The sequence below is a fragment of the Excalfactoria chinensis genome, chromosome 4 (assembly GCF_039878825.1).
Source record: "Excalfactoria chinensis isolate bCotChi1 chromosome 4, bCotChi1.hap2, whole genome shotgun sequence".
In the NCBI taxonomy this organism is placed as follows: domain Eukaryota; kingdom Metazoa; phylum Chordata; class Aves; order Galliformes; family Phasianidae; genus Excalfactoria; species Excalfactoria chinensis.
Window position 1 is genome coordinate 5042384 of NC_092828.1, and position 23444 is coordinate 5065827.

At 45.6% G+C, this 23444-nt stretch overlaps 1 protein-coding gene across 3 annotated transcripts; it reads right to left on the minus strand.

Annotated features, from left to right (window-relative positions):
• Positions 1-1871: 1871 nt before the first annotated feature.
• Positions 1872-22947, minus strand: SMYD1 (SET and MYND domain containing 1). Of its 3 annotated transcripts, XM_072335859.1 has the most exons (11): positions 22873-22947; positions 22576-22768; positions 13646-13822; positions 12748-12961; positions 12211-12341; positions 10300-10338; positions 7572-7764; positions 5247-5339; positions 4577-4740; positions 3644-3812; positions 1872-2341 (listed from the first exon to the last, which is right to left on the minus strand). In XM_072335859.1, exons 2-11 carry the CDS (start codon positions 22710-22712, stop codon positions 2183-2185), a joined length of 1476 nt encoding a protein of 491 aa, XP_072191960.1. In that variant the 5' UTR covers positions 22713-22768; positions 22873-22947; the 3' UTR covers positions 1872-2182. The 3 variants fall into 3 exon arrangements, with proteins under 3 accessions (XP_072191960.1, XP_072191959.1, XP_072191961.1); XM_072335858.1 differs by having other exon boundaries at positions 22576-22935; XM_072335860.1 differs by lacking the exon at positions 10300-10338 and having other exon boundaries at positions 22576-22935.
• Positions 22948-23444: the final 497 nt, after the last annotated feature.

Below are 23444 nucleotides of genomic sequence, written 5' to 3' on the forward strand. Positions count from 1 at the left end.
AACCTCTTTGCTGTTGCTATAAAGAGGTGTGAGACTCTAAGACTCACAGAAACACTGGAAAAGAAACTGGGCAGCGGGCTGTGCCAAGCCATTGTGAGACCCTCTGTGTTGGTTGCTTGTCAGCCCCATTCTGAGAGACAGGCACCACTGTCCTTGGGATGTACTGCTGGGTTGTACACCCACAGCTGGGTGGATGGAAAAGTACTGTGCCAGGACCAGAGAAAGGGGCTGTCCCCTTTCCATAAAGACTTGGCCAAAGTGACATCAAAGTATTTGGCAGGGCCAAAGGATGGGGTGGTTGAGGGTGGCAGATGTTGGTGAACCTGCCTGGAAAGCTGCTCGAGGACAGAAACCAGCACTGGGGGAGTTAAGCCATCCCAGCAGCCACCCCTATGCTCACTTATGAATAAAAGGAGACAGCCCTACCGGCTCTGGCCACCCCATCATCATCTCCTTCCCATTCCTTCCAACCAGCAGAAGGGCACCAGACAGCCTTTAGATGTTTAGTTTTGCCACAAACTGTGCCTGATAAATTGGGTTACTGGAAATAAACTGGGGTGAAATACAGGTTTTCTCTGCTGACAGGAGGTCAGCACTGGTTACTCACAGCGTAGACATAGGAGCACCGTGGTTGACTCCAATGCGTGGTGCTGCAGGCTGGATGGAGACCTGGTTTTCTGAAATCAAGACAGGAAATTCTCCCTTAGCTGACTTTTCCAAGCTCTGTGATTGAAAGCTAATTGGGAATCTTTGCTGGGAAATGAGTATACTGCTTATGTGATATACCTATCTAATGTGACGTTCTCACAGCAATTCAAAGCTGATGAAGATGTTAGGAAAACAACACTAGTGCCTCCCTATGTCATTCTATAATCCCAGTGTGTGCTGCTAAATGACTAATTTGTCCTCGTGTGCATCTCTCCCATACTGTCCCCATCAAAGAAGGTTTTCAAGCTGCAGATTGGCATTGACCTTCATGCTAGGAACTGAACCAACAGAGACTGTCACAGTTGAGGTCAGACAGGTACCTCCTTGACAAGTGGAAGGATCTAGCTCAACATCTCCTAAAGAGATGCAGTTTGTCTCCAGCAAACTCAGATCTGGAGGACCAACAGAGAACACTGAGAAACATCAAGAGGAAAAGGCCTAGTTTTGTTTCCTTGCTATTCTTGCTATTGCTGAGGAGCTTTTTCATCTCTTTCTTATCAGTGAAGATCTGGAACAAATAGTTTGGATTTAGAAATGGGCAGACAGCAAAGATTTTTTGTTATTTGGAAATCTATCCACTGCCATTAGACTTCTCCTTCTCTCCTTTCAGGCTCAGTGCAAAATTGATTAAGCACCTGTCTAAGATGCAGGACAGGTATGGATAAGAATCAGAGCCCCCAGCTCTGAGCAAAGGGGGTTCCCCCTCCTGGAGAGCTGCCTGTTCAGTTAAAGCAATCCACACAGCCACTGCACCACACTACTGCGACTGGCATCTGGCATGGACTTATCTCATGTCCATCTGCTGCCACCACAGTGGACACTGTGTGATATTTAACAAGCTAACTGCTCTTATTTAATTTATCTTTGGACAGGAATCCCATTTAGGCACCAAGTCACTATGGACAGAGTCAACACAGATTGATATTGCACCCATGTCAGCTGCAGAACCATTGTGCATCAGTTTTTCATCAGATCGCTTTACTCAAAATACCATCTGTGTTTTTAGTTGCTTTGCTCTCGATGCCCACAGGCATACAAGACTCTTCTTGGAACCAGCTTCCCACTTATACTGTCTATTGGTCAGCCACACTTAGATATCACTGGCAAGAAGTGATGTTACCACAAGGAAGTGATGGAAAAAAATTAGGACAGAACCAATTGAAACTTTAACTGAGGACTGCAGGACTTGCCTGGAGAGAAACTGGTTTTCAGTAAGAATGTAAATAATTTTATAGCAGGTTTCTTGCTTTGATTTTTAATGCTTGTGGTAGAAAATGACGCTGTTTTTGCCAAGAGCTCCTCTGCTGTGAGCTCTCAGATTTTCAGGACTCTCCCTGCTGGTCCATGCTCTCGGACTGCTGGCACAGGAAACAATCCTTGGGGATGTATCACATTCACATATCACATTCCCCATGTCTGGAGATGCCACAGGTGGTGTTACCTAACAGGCTTGACTTTGTGTCAAGCTCAATAATTACTCCTTCTTGTGGAAGAGGCTGGGTGGGGCCTCATTGCTGGGTTCAGGCATGACTTGAATCTTCTGGTTTTTGAGGGCAGCTTCCCTCATCTTGTAGTACATGAACTCATTCTGCTGGAACATGCGCAGCTCCATCTCCGTCTGGACACGCATGACCTGAGGGACACAACAGATTAAAGACCTGTGATGCAAGAGATGTCAAAGCAAGTGAAAAACATGAAGCCCAAAAATGGGGACTGTCCATCAGGGATGTTTTAAGCCATGTGATGAGTGATCCCTCTTGCTCCAGGTGTCCCAGCAGTAGAACCAAGGCTGACTGGACAACAGGTGTAGCATTTATTTTCTCAGAGCTGGCTGCCTGTGACCTATGAAGGTGAATAAGGCATCAGCCCTTCCTGCACCCAGCTCTTCTACAGGTTCCTGGGAAACCTCATTCTTGGGTTCACTATGAGCAGTCGTTTGTAGTGCTGCATTATGACAAAAGTTCAGAAGGGATTTTAGGAAATCTTTTTACACCTGTCAGTAAGATCCTTCAGCCCTTGGTTTGGTAGCACAGAGGTAGGCATGTGTCAGAGACCTACTGTTTTCATCCTTATGAAAGTGAAAAGGGAAATACAGAAATGAAGGTGCTGGAGTCTTAACCTGTGAGATATATACGTAAAGAGGAGAACAGTCAGCAGGCTATTTTAGTTTAGGCACATGACAATCAGTCTTCTGATTGTATAAAATTGCTCTAAGATCATAGCTTTGCTGTTATGACAAAGATATTAATAAAGGCTTTAATTTGGCACTGTGTACATTTTTTTGGTTAATAAAGGAGAATACCATAAAGCCAACAGGCCATATCGAGTGAGTTATAGGATAAAGAAATGAGCAGTCCTCAGATGCTGTTATAAATACTTCATCAAAGCTCAATGTGTGTAGTTCTCCTGAGACCTGCAGCTCTTGACCTTAAGCTAGGAAATACACATATCCATCATTTGAGAAAAAAAATAGAAATAAATTGCAGCCCAGAAGGACTAAGGAGTGGTAAATAAAGAAGAACAGTCATCAATATAAGATGAAGAGTATTGGTTGGTAAGCGGGGAACAAGTTCATCACGTGTAATTTGATACAGCCAAATTGGAATGCCATCCATCTGAGAGCAATGAGGTCAGGCTGTTTGAAGAATGGGAGGCTCTGCCCTTGGGCTCAGTGGTTTCAAAAAAAGATTCAGGGGCTCAATGGCTATTTTTAATGCATGTCCTGGTGCAGAATAAAGGATGTTTTTCAGGGATGAAAATTTCCAAGAGGAAGCACAATCCAGCAGACTAATATGACCTAGAGAAAACCATGGCACTAGTAAGAAGCCATAACTTGACCTGTCTCTCTTACAGATGGGTCATACCTGCAGCTTGAATGTAACACCATCTCATCTAGGCAGATAACAGAGGCAAGAAGGGAGATCATGATACCTACCTCCAGATCTTTGGTAATTGGGTGGGAAGGTCCATGGGTTATCAGGAGAATGGCATAGGCTTTACAGATCATGCTGTGCCCGGCTTCAATAAGGCCAGCATGCCAGTGGGTCACTCCTGCTCGCATCACAGCCATCCCCAGCTGTGCGTTGTTGGGATGGTATATTTTCCTGGAAAAGCATTGAGTAATTTTAGGTCAGGAAAGATCTCAATTCCCAAATGTTTGTTAATGATGTGACCTGTTTTCCAAAGAGCAAACTGTTTACTCAGTTGAAGATTCTATTGAATTTGGTGCCAGGAAATGTGCGGCCCTGCTAGGGGCAGGAGGACATGAGTTATACAAGGACACAAGGTATTGTGAAAGAGAATGGAACAACCTGCGGGCAATGTGACCTGGACACCTGGGTTGGAGACCTGATCAGACAGCCCAGATGTCACCAACTTCACAGATGTAATGATGTGCCTAAATTGAAAAGGTAAGGATCATCAATATCTCATTAGCTAAGGCCACATATTACTCAGGAGCGAAAAGATACGTTGAGTCACCTCTATGTGACACAGCTCCTCTTTTCTCTGCAACTTATCTTTCCAGTAGGTTGCAGGGGAATAGACCAAGTCCTGCAGCGACGGCCTCTCTGTCCTGCACTCAGGCTCTGTGCTTTGCTACTTGGACAGCCCTGAGATGCTTCTGACCAAAACAAAGAGACTAATGAAAGATGACCCAAACTGCTCAGCATTTAAAGTTAAGTAATTCAAGGTGTTTGCAAACTTCCATGCATTTAAGAATGGGTTCCTCTCTGTCTGGTGATCAGCTCAGAGTCTGAATGCCAGCACTTCTGTCCTGATGGGAACAGACTAAGAAAATAACTTCTATAACACACTGCCTAACACTGCATAACTACAGAGAGCTGCCAAAAACAGAGCAGAGCCATACATGTAGCCGTCCACCATCCTCTTGGCATATTCAGCTGCTTCCTCAAACATCTGGAGGTAGGAGAGCACCTCAGAGACAATGCTGAGGATCCTCAGGAGGTAGATGTTTGTGTCTCCCAGCACAGGCTCCTGTTTCTTCAGGCATTCACGGCACAGCTTCACAACCTGCATCCAGAAAGCATAGAGAAGGAGAAAGTCAGAGCACCACCAGCCCTGAAGCTGCCACTCCTGAGCCTTGTGTCCATACCAGTCCTAGAGGCCAACTCAGACTGTATGAAGGTTGGAGAAGATGGGATCTTTTATGTGTCAAGAGGCATAAAACTAAATGATCTGCACTCAAATCTTCCTCTCCCAGGGTTACTTTCATAAAGTGAGAGAGAAAGAAGTGATTATGCCCTCCTGCCATCTACCCAACCTCCTATAAGCACCTTGATGCAAAGGATGCCCCTAATCTCCCTGTGGGGGTGGAGATGTGAACTGTCCCATTCCCACTTGCTTCTCTGTGTCAGCTTTTGTGATCTGAACTGCCAAGAAGACAGGAAGCACACAGAGACATTCAGAATATGAAGGTGGAACTTTGTTTCACCCATAAATCTTTGACTTAGAGGGGACAAGACCTACTTCCCCTGGCACCACATACACAGAAAGAGAGCAAAAGCACAGGGACTCACTTCGTGGTAAGTTCCCTCCAGGCGGGCCTTGTTGATCTTCTCCAGCGTGTCCTTGGAGAACTGGATAACCTCCTTCACTGTCTCTGCAGAAGGCTGGGGACAAAGTTAGGAAAACTGGTGAGAAATATCCACCAGCTGACATCCAGGCACTATACACATCCAAGCATACCTGATGAAACACTAACCAGCCCCTAATTAGCCACCTCCTCTTCCTCTATTTGTTGCTGAAGTATAAGACAATTACTTATCCTCTGTGTTTCCAAGCTGTTTGAATTTGCATTTTCAAACAATTCTAGCTATCACAACCTTCCTTTTGGTAAATGGGAAATCTGAAATCAGGACACAACTGCCTGGTTCTGGGTACTTGCAGGAAGAGCCTGGCCAGGAGACACATGACCAGGACAGAATCCAGGCACGTGGCCGGAGGACAGAAAGCAGAGACCCGAAGATGCAATGAAGAAGGCAAAGATTTGGACTTACAGGGCAGGACAGCTCCACTGTCTTTTTGCCGTACTTGGTTGATCAGACTTTTGAGGAGTCCGGGATTTAACTAGTTCAGAAAAGCTCTTGAAAATTCAGTATGGAAGGAAAAATAGTAGCATTTCAGAGCTATGTGTCTCATATGTACATGGTTATGTATGTGTTATGATGAATTATTATGTATTATTAGACTGAAACTGTCATAGCTAGTCAGACTTCAGCAGATGTTTGAGCAGCACATGGGGTGTCCTAATGGCAAGAGCACATTCATTCAAAGGCAGTGTTAATGTCACTATGCTGTCTGAGTAAAGACTCCCAGAACAGGCACTTCAACAGCACTTCCACAGCAGCTTTATCTAATAAAATTATCTCCCTGCATTTACTAGACCACTAATCCTGTTGCCATTATAAACAATGGGAGCTTTGCTACTATTTGGAAGGGGTGATGAAGCGGAGGCCAGAGCGGCTGTTGAGGATGTAATCTGTCCATCTCACGTTTATTCATAGAGCTTTTTCCACACAGCTGTGAGTGCTGCTGCTGTCAGGCAAGTGAGCCTGAATTCAAGGAATGCGATACAGCCGGTGTGCTCTGCGGGTGAGGTCAGCACGGATACTCATTGTCTGTGGATGGAGGGTATTTATAATAGCTGAAATCATATCTCGTGTAAAGATACCAGGAGGCTTCTTCTATGCCAGGACTTCAGATAGTGGAGCGTATTTCCCCCAGAGTGCGCAGTGCAGAACGTATAGAGTGTTCACTGTGAGGGGATGGTGCGCATCAATGCTTGATAGCAGGCATGAGAGATGAGATTTTTTATGCAGCCCACTGCAGGAGTGATTTGAAAATGCTTTTACAGGAAGTCTGATGAAAATGCTTCTGCATCTGGGACTTTAACATGAAGCTTGATAGTTCAGCAACGGGATTTTTTAGCAATATCTTTTGCAACAATTTATCTTTTGTAGAGCTTACAGGAATAGAACCCCCCTGAAGATAACGCTGCCACAGAGGAAAAATAGATTTAAGCAATTATATCCTTGGGCACGAGAACAAAAAGAGGAGATCTTAGAGCTATCAACATGCTCTGAAAATAGGAGCTGCTGGCCAAGCAACACATCCTAACGCCGACAGCGAGACACAGCCTTATGTCCTTCTACTTGATGAGTTGTCAGATTTCCCAGCAAAACACAGATGACTGAAAAATGAATGGTCCAACACACAAATTCTTCCCAGTAGGTCTGCCCAAGCAACCAGGCACAAATGACAGGGCATAGAACAAATTCACTCTTACCAGCCAGTGCAAGGAGGGCCTGATGACTGGATTCCAAGCTTCCCAAAGCCAACATGATGATACATCTTTACAGACTGTACAGCTTAGATAGTGCCAGTTGGTCCTGTTCTCATGGACTATTATACGTATATATATGTTATATATACATACATACATATATATATATATATGATACAGTATTTTCTGTTCTGCTGTTGTTCAAAACTTTGATTCCATTCAGTTCCTGTCAAAAAGTCCAATCTAAACGCCTTCATTTTTCTCAGTTCTAGATCTCATCTTCTAATATTTTATCATTCTGCTTGTTGCTGGTTAGAGTTAAAGGCAACTGTTCTGTGGGCTTTTTAAAAATGAAAACCTGTGTGCCTGTCACATAATAGGGATTAAACTGACTGTGCTTATTTGACTTCATGTTGGTCTCAATTATGTTTCAGTCCTGATCTCATTTTTTGCACTGGTGCTGTTCAGACTGCCACAACTTGACTCTGGCACTGTTGGGTGTCCCCAGGCTTTGGAGGAGAAACAACCATCTCTGTTTGAGGGCACCACTGGGCCATACCTTGTTGTCCCCCTCCTTCACTGCCAGCATCAGGTCATCTTTGATCTTTTTCTTGCAGTGCTCACAGGTGCAGTCGAAGTAATACTGCTTCTTCAGCTGCTTCTGCCTCTCCTCGCTCACATTGAGGAAGTCCACGTAGGACACAGTCAGCTCATCTCCTGGGGAGATCTTGCTCAGTGCCCGCAGCTCAATCCTGGGTGCAAAGAAGATGAGATATGGAATCGGAGAAGCAAATGCAGCCATAGATACATCAGGGACAAATCCTGCTATCAAATCAGCTCTTGCCCTCAGGTACTGCTTTAGCAGTGCAGAGATGTGCATCAGTCTGGTTAACTGAACAGTGACAACAGTTTGTCCTGCCCTCCTACCAGTCCCTGGCCAGGATATGCTGAAAAGGGTCCCATCCTGGGTAAATGGAGGGATGAACCCAGACATAAAATCTTATTATGCTGGAGAGAATCTCACCACAAGAAAACCCCTCGATCAGAAGCACACGATGAGCCTTGTAAAATGCTGAGTTTGAACTTCAGATCTTTTTTCAGCACAGCTTGCATACTGCTTGTAGAGCTCTGGCTAGACTCCCAGATCCTGAGCTGGGCTGCTTTCAGTATCATTTTCACTCTGAAAAACTGAGATGTGCCCTCTGGGTGCTGAATAAGAGATGCCCAAATCCATTTTGTGCATCTCTACCTAAAGCCTTAGAAACAGTTGACCAGGAATAGTTCTTTTTCTACATAGGCCATCTAAGCTGGTGCCTAACACCAATATCAAACACAAGGAAGACACCAGTCTGTGACTAACCCAAAAGCCATGGCAAACACTTGCACTGATGACAGTGCAATCTGGCCTTTGGAAAGCCAGATTTTTACACCTACCTTTATCTCAGGTCTTTCTCTGTAAGACATCTTAAATAATGTGAACACTCAAATTTCTTTGCTGTTTTACTCCAGCAAGATAAATGTCTTAGGCTATCCCTCCAACATGGGGTCTGGATAAGCTGCCTCCCTTAGGTCTCACCGCGAAGCCAGGACGTCTGTAGCAGATCAACACTGTGTTTTAGAAGAAAGCTCCTGGGGGATGCTCCTGGTGGTGAGGCACTGACACAGGCTGCCCAGGGACCAATGGGTGCCCCATCCCTGGAGGTGCTCAAGACCAGGCTGGACAGGGCCCTGGGCAGCCTGATCTGGTGGGTGTCAACCAGCCCACAGCAGAGGTTGGAACAGGACAGGCTTTAAGGCCTTTTCCAACCCAAGCCATTCGGTGATTCTATGCCAAAATGTCTTACCAGGACAGGGAGCAGATAACCTGAGCACTGTAGGCAGGCTGGTAGCTAAAAGCTATCTGGGTCCTTAGCTTTGCTAAAGCTGCTGTGAAAACTACACACTGAGGCTGGTCTTGACTTTCTCTGGGCATTAGATCATATCAACAGCACATTTCATACTGAATTTATCACTGAACATGTCATCGTAATGAAGGGCATGTATTAGACCTGTCAGAACCACAGGAAAATGCCAACCAGAGAAAGGTACAACCAGCTACTCCTGGAGAGAGCACACAAAAAGGAGTAATTTCCATCAGAAAGGTTTACACATAGAAACATTCCCCTTCACACTTAACGGGATCCTCATTAAAGTGAGTCATGCAACCAAAGAAGCAAGCCTTTGACTTTTATGATGCCCCTGATAGCCTAAGTACCATAGGTATATTTTAAGCAGTCATCCGTGGTGACGAGGGGATTGATAACATTTCAAACAAGCCTGGACACACATGGTATATTTTAAATCTACAGTTAGAGAGACACTGTCAGCTGATAACCTCACCAAGCTTGTCCTCCACTATCTCCTTCCCCAGTGTCTGCCCCAGCCTCCAAGGACCTTGAGAGACGTGCACAGAGAGCACTGGGGAGTTCAAAACTCAAATGGCCTGGAAACAGCAACTCTAATCAGAAGTAAAACCCAATTGCTCACTTTTATGGTCCTATCTGTAATGCTCTGAGTCAATGGTAAAGAAGTATTTCATTTCTTATTACAGGAAACTTCACAGGTTTTTTTGGAAACAAAGTTTGAAAACAACAGTGTCTCTGTAACTGGACTGCATGTAACATACCAAGTGTATGAGCTGAGGTAAAGAATTTTTCCTTCTTTTTTTGGTCTACTTTTCTCGAGCAAAAGAGAATTCTCGCATCAGGTAACAGTGGCATCATCAAAAGGTAAAACATTAATCATGTACTAAGATAAAAAAAGGATGAAGCCTACATCTCACGGTGTTGCTATTGTAGTCAGTGCATTCACAGGGCACTGTTTGTTGCAGAAGAGACATGGACTATTTAGTATGTCAGTAATGCGTAGTACGCAAGGTTTTATTTTGGGCTATGTAAGATTAGCAAGACCTTGTTCTGACTTTCATGCTCTTGCTGCACTTGGGGCAGAGAAATGAGAAGTGGAGGGGAAATACTGAGACAGAAGAAGCCATGGGAGAGGGCAGTAAGGAAGGGAGGGAATTTGCAGTCAGGGAGACATTACTGCTATAGGTTTAATTTACTACAAAATGCAGAGTTAAGTGAGGTTTGGGTTTAGTGGGGAGGAACAGAAGTTCAGGAAACAGAAAGTGAAGTTTTCTGCAAGCAGAGGGTTTTTGGAACCCCTCGGTGCTGTTTGCAGCTGAGTGATTAACGGGGCATGAGGAGTACATGGCAAGGGGAAGGACAACACTTTCAAGAGTGACCCACCTCATCTGTGTGTGGAACATTGATCTTACTGCCTCATGACTGAAAGACAAAACAGATATCTGCAGTTTACACCAGTACAAGCACAACAAAAGAAACTGGGTGAACTGGGATCATCTTGGTTGGGGGCACTGGAGCTCCAGATGCCTGTCAGCACAATGATATAAAGAGCTCTGCTGTCCCTGTACAGCTACTGTAACCAAACCACACATCACTGGCTCACAGTGGTTTTAGTGACAGCTGTCCTGGCACTGTGATTTTAGGAGTGCTGTCAGCCAGTGGATGAGTAAAATCCTCTGAAGACATTTTGCAGGGCTGGTTTTGTGCTGACCAGAAACATCTCTCTGACATCAGTAGTCATGCTCTCCAAAAGGCAGCTGGAAATGGAAATCAGACTGGGATATCAGCAACTATGCTCTGTAATGAGACCTCAAGCCCAGCATTGTGCCTCGAGTGCTGATAGAGAGCTCAGCCCCTGCAACAGTAGCTGCTCTTGTCTCCAGGTTTCCTGGAAAAGAAACCTTGATAATTTACCTGGCCAATTTGCTAATGTAAGCAGATGGTCATGGTTTAAAGCCAGCAAGAGGATTAATGCAGGAAATTCATCAGGCTGCCACGCAAGCAAAATGTCATTCCTCTACTTACCGCCCAGAAACTGAGGTTTGGGGGCTGCTACCCCTGCCAACTACCTTCTCCAGCACCCAGGCTGGTCAGAGAGGCTCCCCGCTACCCCATATGTGATCCATGGCAACTGGCTTTAGAGCCTAGGCTCCAGCTGCTTCTGGATCACAAAGGTAACCATCCTAAAGCACTTTTCTTTTTGTTCATTCCACAGCGGATTGGTAAATACTGGTACCATTTTAACAGGTAAAACTGGCAGTGAGAACTGGGGTGCACAAGCAACGTGTTAGTTAAAGGAGAGGAGGCTGTGGGCTTACCTTAGGCTCAGCACTGAAGTTTGCTGAACATAGGAATGTATAAAATCTTAAGACTGAGCAGAAAACATTGATAAAACACTGTGGCTGTGGAGTTTTTGGCAAGCAGTTTCCTGCAGTTAATGTCAAGCACACAGTGCTGCTTGCTGGATCAGCAGCAGTTTAGGTTCCTCCTGGCTTAGGAGGAGGTGGAGGGCAGAGTATCCCTCCGGCGGCTGTGCAGGGCACTGAGAGCAGCTGCCTCCACTGCCTGCTCTGCTGGGACATCCCTTCAATCCCACTGTGCCTTTCAGGCTCTTCCTATCTCACACATCCAGCAGATATTTTCTTGCAGGATTTGGGTGGGAAATTAAAATGCACAGCACGTTAGGGCATCCAGCACTAACATGTGACTCAGTTTGCAGATAACAGTCACATTTCTCATTAAGAACCTATTGCTAAAGAGTTTATCAGTAATTAATAGAGACTGCACGCTCCCAAAGAGATGAGGGTTTGTGTCAGGAATGGCCATAAAAACATTAGTGATACATGGCTGATTGCAAGCTTCAGTTATGAGGAACTCTTGGACTGTGGACTTTATTTAATCTTTAATAATTCATTAACTGTAAGTATTCCTTTACTGCTTATGAAGCCTTAACTGAAACTATCTAGGTAGCTACTTGCCACTCTATCTGTCTATTTTGAGCCTGATTTCAAAACTCACAAGGGAAAATTACTTGCTGGTTCACTGGATTTGAGGTCAAACCCTGCTGAAAAGCTCTGTTGGGCCTATCAGACAGCATTTTTTTTAAATAACAAGACTAAAAAACAGCTCATCTTTCAAAAGAAAATCCTAACTTTTTGTTTCTGGACTAGAGAAGGAAATGAATAGATTTTCTGGAACAGGGATCTGACATTCTGAGGTTAGCAGTCTGCTGTGTGCATTGGCTGTTAGGGTAGATGCCCGCTATGCTTGAGGAAAGCAATGATGCACACTCACTTGCCATTGTTGAAGATGACAGTGCAGTTGGGCCAGCAGTCGTGGTTGGCCTGGCAGAGGTTGGGGAAGATTCCCACGCCAACAGCTTGCAGTCCCCTTTGGTCACTGAGGGTAAAGGCATTGCAGTTGATCTAGTCCCAAAAACACAGGAAGGAAGAAGCATGAAAGGAGGAACGGCTGAATTCAGCTATTAGTATCACCTCCAAACCTCCCACCAAGTATCCCACCTCCAAACTTCAAGGAGAAAGGAGGAATGCCTACAAGATTATCACAGAAGGTAATTCTAGAAATGATACACGGTGAAGGTGCACTGGTCTCTTGTATGGATGTCTCCCTGTGCCCAGTGGATTTGTCCACTGGGGTGCTGTGTGTCCCTGGTGGAAGCTGATGTCCCATGGGGTTAATGAAGCCTGACACGCACTGACTCACAGCAGGGCTGGGGGCAGAGCTGCTCAGCCTCACAGAATGTCTCTCTTTGCACCACAAAAATGTATAGTTAACATTTTAGGAAAGGGTATTATGAAATCTTTGACATACCACTCCAAATATGTGGGAGATGTACTGCATGCCAAACTGCTGGCTCTGAGCTGGCCAGAACTCCAGGAAGCTTTCCACATCAACACGGAGGTCCTTCTTCTCCTCCTCATCAAAGCTCTCCACGTGGTTTTGCAGGTCATCAATAGAGACCAGGCAGTTCTCTGACAGCCCACTGCCTTCTCTCTCTATCCGCCACAGGATCCGGGCTGCCAGCCTGGCCAGGAGAAAGCCCAAGGTGCTAGCACCATGCAACAGCAGACCCTGGTGCTCATCTACTCAGGTTCTGGTGTTGCTCCACCCAGCACAAGGATGGGGACAGAGAGGCCACAAAAATTCATTTATGGGTGGGACACTGCGTGCAGCCAGGCCATACATGACAAGTTCATGGCTGGTCCCGATCCATTAGTTTTAAAGGGAAGAAAGCCACAGGGGTTTCCCATGGCATCTATGTTCTTATCTGGAGAAGTCTTACAGAAACCCAGCCCTGGACAACTTCTTCCATTTCTGTGGGGATTCCTATCATTTTCTTACTATGGAGCCAGGAAATGAATCAAAATCAGTACATACTGGAGCATCCCTGTTTTTCCCACTGAAACTTAACAGGGTGGCTTTTCCTCACCTCATTCAGCTGCTGTAGGGTTTTGGGTGTCTAGAACCAAACAAAAGCAGGAGCACAACCCCCTCACACTGTGGACTTTCCTCCAAGCCCCAGCCCATGAGCTCAGGGATGTTTGTGGCCTTCCCCAAACCAGTTCCCACCTCTATGCATCCAACTTGGGACACCCAGCTCTCTCTCACCATCCCCAGAGGGATTTCCTGTCCTCCCCCATCATTCCCCAGCCTGGTGGTACACCAGACAACCAGGCTGTGTGCCCAGTCCCTCCGGGCCCACTCTCACCTGATGTTCTCGGTGGGTGCCTTGCCATGCTTCTTGATGGCAGAGCACTCATTTTTGTGGTTCAGCCAGGCATCTCTCTGGCAGGTCCGGTCGCAGTAGTAGGCAAACTTGCACTGGCCGCAGCGATGGAGCCTCTCCTGCCGTTTGAAGCAGGTGTGGCAGACTACATGTGTCAGGCTGGAAGGACAGAAAGACGTGCAGGCTTATGCCTCAGTGATAGAATCACAGTGTCATAGAATCATTAAGGTTGGAACAGACTCTTAAGATCACCGTGTCCAACACCAACCCATCCCCACCATGCCCACTAACCCATGTCCCTCAGTGCCACAGCTACACAGTTCTTGAACAGAAGAGTGACTCCACCATCTCACTGGGAAGCCTGTGCAAATGCATTAACGTCTCCCCTGAGCCTCATCTTCTCCAGACTGAACCATCCCAGTTCCCTCAGCCATTCCCCATTAGACTTGTACTCCAGATCCCTCACAGCTTCATTGCCTTTCCATGGACACACATGTCTTTTTGGTAGTGAGAGGCCCAAAACTGAACTAAACTTGAGATGTGACCTTACCAGGGTCATATACCAGGGGACGATCACCTCCCTGCCCTGGTTGGCTACACTACTTCTGATACAAACCAGTATACCATTGACCTTCTTGGCCACCTGGACACACTGCTGGCTTATGTTCAGCTGGCTGTTGACCAGCACTCTCAGGTTGTTCTCCTTTGCACAGCCTTCCAGCCACTCTGCCCCAAGCCTGTAGCATTTCATGGGGCTGTTGTGACCAAAGGGCAGGACGCAGCTCTTGGTCTTATTGAACCTCAGACAACTGGCCTCAGCCAAGTGATCTAGACTATCCAGGTCCCCCTGCAGGACTTTCCTACCTTTGGACTGACTGACTTTTCCTCTAAACTTGCTGTCATCTGCAAACTTACTGAGGGTAATGGGTCAACTCCTTTCAGCTTTCTGTCCATGGGCTCCTCCTGCACAGTATGATGGAACCTCAGACAGTTTGGGAGGATGGACAAACATCCCACCTAGCTTAATCCTCATGCACTTGTCTGATGCTGCTGCTTCCCTATTTGGCTATGCCAAAGAGACAAATATTTTGTTTAAAGGAGGAAAGCAATAAAGCATTCCCCAGCTCTTAGCCCTCTTTTCTGCTGCTTGTCTGCTCTTCCTCAGCACTGCTACTGTTAACAGGATTTTCAGTCTGGCTTTGTTTTCTGCCTGGCCCATGCTAAGCAGAAAGCAGATATCTAATGAGTCTGTGTGGTCCTAGCTGCTATCTCAAGCTTTATTTAGGCACAGTCATACTGTAGGGATAAAAATACACATCAGAAATGCTCTGATAATGATGACTGACGGATTGAGATGGTTATATAGGGAAATCCTGTGTTTTCGCTGCTTGAAACCAAGCTATTTTTCTATGAAGTAAAAGCAGCTTTGCTTGACACTTCTTTCTGCCTCTGGACCTGAACTGCATCTATATGGGCAGACCTGCACTTGGTATTGTGTTGGAAATGACATAAGAAATCCAAGAAAATGGCCTCCTTCAAAGTAGATCTCCTCATCATAAAGCCTTCTCTTATATATCTTCTCCTCCCTTCATCAGTCACAGCATGTCTCTTGGCTGTCTAACACCAGGCAACACCAGTCTGGGTGGCTTTGGGGCTCTCCTGGTCCCAGGGATTCCGGAAAGATCCTTAGGATGGACAAAGGGCTGAGGAACCCATTCAGCCAACCCCAAGCACAACTGCCCAGACTTGAATGCAATTTCAGCTGCCCCAGGGACAGGCAAGCAACACCAAGCAGTTGAAGACAGAAGAAAGCTGAACTCAGAAGTGCTCATGGAGCACTGTCTGGGGTAGGACAAGGGGCAGACTGACTGTAATACCAAGTTTTGGAAGCAGTATTTGTGTTTATGAATACTGCAAGATGTTATTAATAAATCCAAGAGGGTTTTCATATTCAAAAGGGAAATATGGTGCTGAGCTGAGAATACTGATGATTGAGTGCTTGCTCCAGAATATGGCACCCATGGGGGTGCCGTTAAACAGCAAAGTAACAAGGGCAGTGCCTGATGTAGGGATGTGTTCTGCTCTGTTTAGTCTGGCATCAGCTTTAGCACTGTGCTCTTTAGGCCACTTAAAGCTGTCCTACAGACAGGCTACCAGTGCATATTCCTTCTTCCAGTCTAAAGGTCTGACGTGTCTCTGGTGCCAGCAGCTCTAAGTGCTACTCACCAGCTATTTCTGCTCCTCAGTCTGAGGTTTACTGTGAGCTGGATGAGCACAGCACAGCGGGGAAACAGCTTTCAAAAGGAGCATGCTTCCTCTTTGGGGTCTTCAGAAAAGGGTTTCCAAAAAGCATCCTACCGTTGCATATACATAACTATAACCAAGGGCAAGGAATATATCAGAGTATACTGATGAAGCCCAATTTGATATCCTCCTTCCAGGAGTGCCCAGGGTCTTGGACCCCATGTGCCCTGATTCACATGTCCAGTTGTTTGTTCCTGTGACTCATTTCAGTAGGAAGGAGGGGGAGATTTGGGGATTTTCTCCGTGCTGCACCAGCAGGCTTTTTTTCCCCAGCAGTTTGCTTCTCCAGGCAGCTGCACACTTCTCTGCCTCCAGCCAGGCTTAACAGCAAGGGGGAATTTAAACTCCTACTGCTTAGACACCTCTGTGTTTGGGGGAAGTTCTCATTGCAGAAAGTTCACTGACACCACAGAACATTATCATTGCCCACTGCAAGGAAACAGGCACGGGGAAGGAAAAAATGAGTTGGCAATCACAAGAGAAGGCTGTGCCACAAGTAGGAATCACTCCCATAGTCACAGGACTGTCTTGCCTCTTCCCCCTATGTAAATATATGTGTATATATATATATATATAAATATGTGTGCATGTTTATTTCTATTCCAGAACATTTAAAATGCTTTTTCATTCCTCTGGCACTAGTGCATGAGCTACTGAAACCATCTACCCTGTGCGTTGGCTCAGGCAGGATGGAGAGGGCCACTGATGTAAAGCAGGTTGATTTGCAGCAGGCAACACCACGTGCAAAAATGAGGTTTGGAAAATGACAGCAAGCAGTGCTGGTGCAGGGGAGCGAGCCCAGTGCAAGACAAGCAGTCAGCATGGGGAAAGAGGGAGTGTGTGTCCATGCAGCCAGCTCTGTTAATGCAGATGAAATAGCTGGGAGGTGATGAAAAATGCAACACTGTACTCTGTCAGCTGTCAAGTCAGGGGGGCAGAGAGGTGCAAGAGAGATTACATTCCTTGTAAGGCAAAGAAGAGACAGAAGAGCTGATAAAACTCACATGGTTGTGTTGTGGAGGGAAGCACAGGGAGATATCTTGCACAGGGAATGGGGCACCCTTCTGCTGCTTGCCCCTTTTGAGGGAGGACAGAAAGTGAATGGGCAGCTAAAGAAGCTTCCCTCCACAGAAGAATGATAGGGTAGGTGTGAATACAGTGCAGTAGAACCCCAGTCCTAATGCAGGATTTCATCTCCTCAGCTCCCCCAGAATGAAAAAATAACCAGAATGCTGGCTGCAGGTAGAATTATTCAGTAATCTGAGTAGGTTGGCAGGTATTAAAAACACCATGTTTCTCCCAAACTCTCATGGGATTCTCTGTGCTCAGCAATGGTTTAGAAAAAAGAATGGATGTATTAATAACACACCAGGCCTCCAAAGGCTCAACTCTTGGTGCTATAAAGAAAAATCGAGAGACGTGAGAATTTGAGATCAATTGCCCAAATCTTCAACAAACATCACTCAAGCACTGTCTGACTGCAAGCCCTTAAATTGCCCAAGAGTCCTGCAAGCTTCTGTCCTTCCCCAGACAGGGATGAAAAACTGGGCTGCCCCTTAGCCCAGGAATGGACATTATGACAGGTTCTGATACCTGTAGGTTTGCAGGTAGACAGCACCAAAGACACAAAAGGATTGGAGTCTTCCACAATCTCCTCTGCAACCCCCTCTGCAAAAGTTAAGATCCTGCAAGGACACAGGGAGCAGCCTGAGGTTAAACCCAAGTCTCTCAGCCTGTGGAGACAATTGGTTTATAAGAACTTCTCTGTCTTGCCTTGAAAGTGCCTAACACAACCCAGTGTGGTTCCAGACAGAGATTCTTCTCCCCATAGGGATAGCAGCCCATGGTCAAGATCCTGCATGGCCAGGCAGCACTGAAGGTTTCTGGAGATACATGTAGATCCTGCCCAAGATTTCTGGAGGTCTGAACCCCTGAGGTCTGTGTGTTCTGCTCCCTTGCTTTAACACAATACAACAATACAATTGTTTTCTGCTGTGTCAATGTACATTGCAGTCTCTGAGGCGACCTCTGGCCATTCATCAACCACCTCATTGTGTTCATGTGGTATAAACTGTGAGTATACATACATCTTTTTCTTAATCCTGGTCAAAAGCACAATCTTCATTAGCACAGTGATTTCTTCAGCCCATCTCAGCCTTGCCAGGTCAGGGATTTAGAACTGACATGGAGGGCAGACACCACTGACTGACTCACTAAATGACTCTATGAGGAGCCTCAGGTTTCCTTGGCTTCTCCTCCAAGTGTCAGCTGAGTTGGACTTTGAGGGGCTCATGAACTCTGGTGTTACATGGATGAGATGTACAACCACTGCTAATCCTGGACATAGCTGCTGTCACAAAAGCAATGACTCAATATGCCAGCCAACTAATGCAAGAGGTGACAGTGCTGTCAGCTAAACCATGGCTCCCACAAGCACAGCTCTCAGTGAAAGCAAAAGAAGCAAATACCTCTAGCGACTGCTTGGACTGGATTCAGATGGATTCAGATCTGTAGGACCTGCCAGGACAGAGGGCTGAGTACTGCCTTGGGAAATACATTCACCTCATCGTTGAGACATGCGCAACGTAAGCATCTGCCAACCATTTCCCACCCACCTCATTCACTGATCTGAAAAAGCAAGTTGAGATGGCTGTACTGCAAAAGAATAGAGGAGGACTTCACTGAATAGCTAATGGAAGCAGTAAAATGATCAAAAGCCATTTGAAGTGAGTGTACTTCATTCTGTACATGATAAATATCACACACAGGTGATAAAAAGTACACCTAAGTTCACCTGTTCCATTTCTGTTCCTGGCTGGCTCTCATCCCTCTTCTCAGCAGCATACAGAGGATGTTAGAATAGCTTCAGAAGCAGGCAAAGTAAATGTATTTGGGTCCCACTTCGTACATCACTCATCAAGCAAATCTTCAAGTGATCTTAGCTTTCTACCACATGATGCTGTTTGCTTTGACTACTCTCTTTCAAATCCTACAAGTTAAAGAGCAAGCTCATAAAGAGAAGGTTGACAGAAATATATCGGGCTTCCCCATGCCTGCAGGAAACGTAGACTCTTACAAACTTGAGAGCTGACATACGTGAGAAGGTCACATACTGTACATTGAGCCCAGGTGAAGGGAATGTCATCATCCTGAAGGAAGCTGTGAGGGAAGGAGAGCTGAGATCTTCAAAGAGAAACTGAAGAGGAGGGAAGGATTAAACTTTTAGTACATAAGCAGAGCATGATAGCATGCTTCAGTTAGAGGTAATGGCCAACCAGGAACGCACAGCGGCTTTGCAAATTGAAAATAAAGATCCAACAGAGGCAAATAATTCCTTGAGAAAATCTGTTATTTCCAACTTTCTGCATCTATTTGAGGGAAAGAGAAGTTGACGCTGATTGGTGTTTTCTGAGTGCTGATTACAGCAAGGCTGATTCAAACACAGAGTTTGTTCACACACCCAAACAGGAGATCACACTGAGATCTGCCCCTGCTTTCAACTGGTATTCACCATCTCTGCTAGCAGGCAGTTCTAGTTCAGGTAGAAGCAGTGGGCCTGTTGCATTAGGAAACCACAGTGTCAAGTAACGTGTTAGCTTCAATATGAGCTGGCTGATGTCTTTAGAAACCTTCTTTAGCTTCTCTTTGAGTTTCCTGTACTATTGGATCAGAGGTCTCTGGCACCGTGTAAAAGCTGCTGCTCCGATGACCTTCACTGGACTGAAAAGTACACGTCCCCATTAGTCTAAATGACTTCAGTGACTTCAGGGGTTTATTTCCTGACTGGGATGCAGCCTACATATTTAGATGCTGCATCTGTGCCCTGGGTTAACTAGAGCTCCAGTCAAAACACACAGTATGATCCAGAAAGCAGTTTTGCTTACTGTGGTGGTGTCAGCCTTCCATATCCTTCCATATCCTTCCATATCCTTCCATATCCTTCCATATCCTTCCATATCCTTCCATATCCTTCCATATCCTTCCATATGCAATATTGAGCTCCACTGGCTGTAATGGGCACTTAGGGCTGGATTCACTTGCTTAAACATAGGAGCCTCATGTTATTTTAAGCTCTGCGGGGACTCTCATCTGCCCTGTAATGCTGTTCCAGAGGAGGACTGATTCTCATAAATCCCAGTTTGTACCTGTCAGCCCTAAGAGGATGACTCAGACAACCTGGAGCATCTCAAATGGCACTAAGCACTGATACCAACTGAATCCTGCCCTTAGCTTTGTGCAGTCACTTAAATCAGAACTTCACTTTAGGCATCCTAATTTGCAAGCTGAGTCCCAAAGTGAACTGCTAGAAGAGGCATCACATTGCCCTGTAGGAGAATCCACTTAAACTGACTGGTCTTATTTGTTCAGATGTTCTTCAGCACCTCCCATGGAGTAGCAGTTTCATACCTATACAGAAACACAAGCTGCTTTCCACCCTATGGTGTGGCCACACAAAGAAAACAGTGTTGTACCTCTGAAGAGCTGCTCTGATTAATCAAGAAAAGGTGCCTTCCCTTTGCCTGCTGTTGCCACAACACATGCAGTCACACAGAAGATCGTAGTGTGGTCATTACAGCATTGTGGCCATCCATATCAATCACAGCGCAGCCATGCACAGGTTTTCAGAGGTCCAGCATCCACTCTGTGACCAGATTTCCCATAGAACTGAGCTCCTGAAATGGTTGCAAGATACAGACCAAATTTTCCACTCACTCTGCACTCCTGTGCTTCAATATTTGCCTGAATAAACAAAGAAAATTGAGCTCCATGGAAATCTGATCACATGTTTGGTAGGATCTGAGCTGAAAAATGAAAGCTACCAGTCATTCATATTTGAGTTCCCTTTCCGTAATTCATATACTCACCGCTTTCAGCAAGAGACTAAGATGCTGAGTACTAGAAGGATCCAGGCTATCCTTCAAGAGCAGTCAGCTCAATGGAGTTACGTGCAACAGTTACATTCCATATCAGGCTAGGATACCCCTGCTGAGCACTAACTAGAAAACATTTAGCTGGCAACATCAGCTTCAGAGAGTTTGGGAATGCATTTCACTGCTGACACATATAAAGTACTTTGGGATGAAACATGCCACAGGAGGGTAAGAGTCAACTACTATTGCACGGGAGCATGAAGAAGCAGCAGAGAGATAAGAATGACTGAACCCATTCCCATCCGCTGCAGTCCAAGAGATGTGTTTATTTAACAACTTTGCTGCTCTTGGAGTTAAATAAACACAGCCTGGGGAGGGAGGGAAGCACAGCCCAATGTTTCTTGGAACTCTACACTGACTGCAGCCTGGCTGCTCTCCTATATGTGTGATGTTCACAACATTTAGTGTAGGAGAAAAAAAGTCAACCAGCAAACAAAAGGCGAAACGTTCTCAGTGCTCAATTTAATAAGGTGTAGGAGAGAAGTCGTTTTCTATAGGAACTTCTGAATAAAATATGGAGTCCAGTAAGAGACGCAAATGGAGCTAAAGTATGAGAGCTGAGAGGGCACGTCAAGGAGAGGTGGCTTTGTTACTAATCACTGTAATTGAATGCAAGGTCAACAATTCAGTAAGTTAACATTAAAATAATTAAATAAGGCCACTTAAATGGTGAGTTCTTATAATGATTGTATTTGCTTGGAGCAAAACTCAGATTCAGGGCAGGTGCCTTCGAGGAATGCTTACAAATTTCCTAAGCCCAGAATGTCAGCTGACATCCAGCTCTTTGGTTAAAATTGTTGGGACAAATTCTATTCTCAGATACTGCATTATAAGGCTGGACAAATCCCATTTCTATCAGAGGCTCTAGTCAAGGTTTATTCCGCAGGAGATTAACAGAAATTGGTTCTTTGCGTCCTTTAGCTTTCAGGCTATTTAAGTGAATCTTCCACTAATATGAAGGGCAGAAGTAGGCACTCACAGGCTGCTCTGGCAGCACAGGCTGATCAAGTGTTATTCACCCTTGAAATAAGCAGCAGAAAAGTAAAGGCATCCACACCAAAATTCAGTTTCTTGGCTGTATGGGTATGAACAGAAAGTTCAAATTGCTCTTGCCTAAGAGTGAAAGTAGAAACTCGACTTCTGTTAACTTAGCTAGTTATAAACATAAAATTACTTAAGGAGAAATAACACCACTTGCAGATCTACCAGTCTGAAGACAGCTGCCCGTGGGGCTACACATACAGCTGGGTAGTGGGACACACAAGCAAAGCAGTGTAACTCAGTGTTATCTCACATTATACTCTGGAGATTTCAGCATAGTGTCTGAGACTTCTCTCGCTGCATTCCACTTCCTCTTGTAACTCAGTGGAATGCAGCATGGGTCCAGTTCTGTGAGGCACTAAACACACACAACTTTCACTGCGTTTAGTAAAAGCAGGCAGCATCGAGCACCTTGCAAGCTCACATCCTGGAAACAGATTGTGCCATATATCAAGTGAAAAAGCAGCTCTGAGCCCTGGGAAGGATATCGCTGTAAGCTGGGAGTGTATCAGTACAAAAGTGTTTCTAACTTCCCTTCGCACCCCTCTCTGATGCTATCCAGACACCTTCAAGCTTTCACCCACCCAGACATTTAGACGACTTCTGAACTGTGTTTTACAAGTCCTTTTCTCTTACCTATCAAAAACCACAGCAGCGTAGGCTGGCTCTGCAAAGATGACATCTCCAGGCAAGAATTCCTTCTGTGCTTTCAAGCCCCTGCCTTTGCCTTCAGTCGTGAACACTTCAACTGATTCCATTCCCCCTCTGGTCATTCCCAGGTACCTTGCAGTGAGCCAAATCTTCTGTCACTCCTGTCAAATTCTCCTTGCTACAAGACCACGTTTATAAAAGGGTCAGCCCCCAGCTGCACCATATCCCATAGGAGGGACAGGGGGTGGGAGCACAAAAGGCAGGAGGAGATCTTCCACGTACTATTGCCAACCTACACAGGGCTGGGTCTTCTGTTTCTTAGGAAACCCCCTCCAAAACCCACGTTTGGAATTGTTTCTCCCAGCCACAAGCAGTTGTATATGTTAGGACTCAGACTAATTTATACTCTCCCATTGGACAGGGAATGTATTCTCTTTGCAAGGGTATTTTTAGCAACCACATGCTTCTGTCTCTCAGGAAGCAACAGCTGAGACAGTGGGATGAGGAGTGCTGCTATGTGTATTTTTGACCCCTTCCACTGTCATCCAGCTTTTTCCAGAAATTAAACAATGCTGCTTTATTTTTACCCTCTAAGAGATGGACGGACAGTGTGTTTAGAGGCAGGGAGAGCAGCGAAACACGTGTCTGTCCTGCAATCCTTCTGCCTCTTCCATCATCAAGCCTGGAAAAGGAGTGTCGCTACTCAAACACCAGCAGTGAGCAGACAGAGAGGTGTGGAAGGAGCTGGAAGGGCAGCAGTGGTTTGGCACGAGCTGTGGAAATAAGAAGCACATCTTAGATATTTGCATGATTTTGGATGCACTAAACTCTTGGAGATGACAAAACGTTTGAGG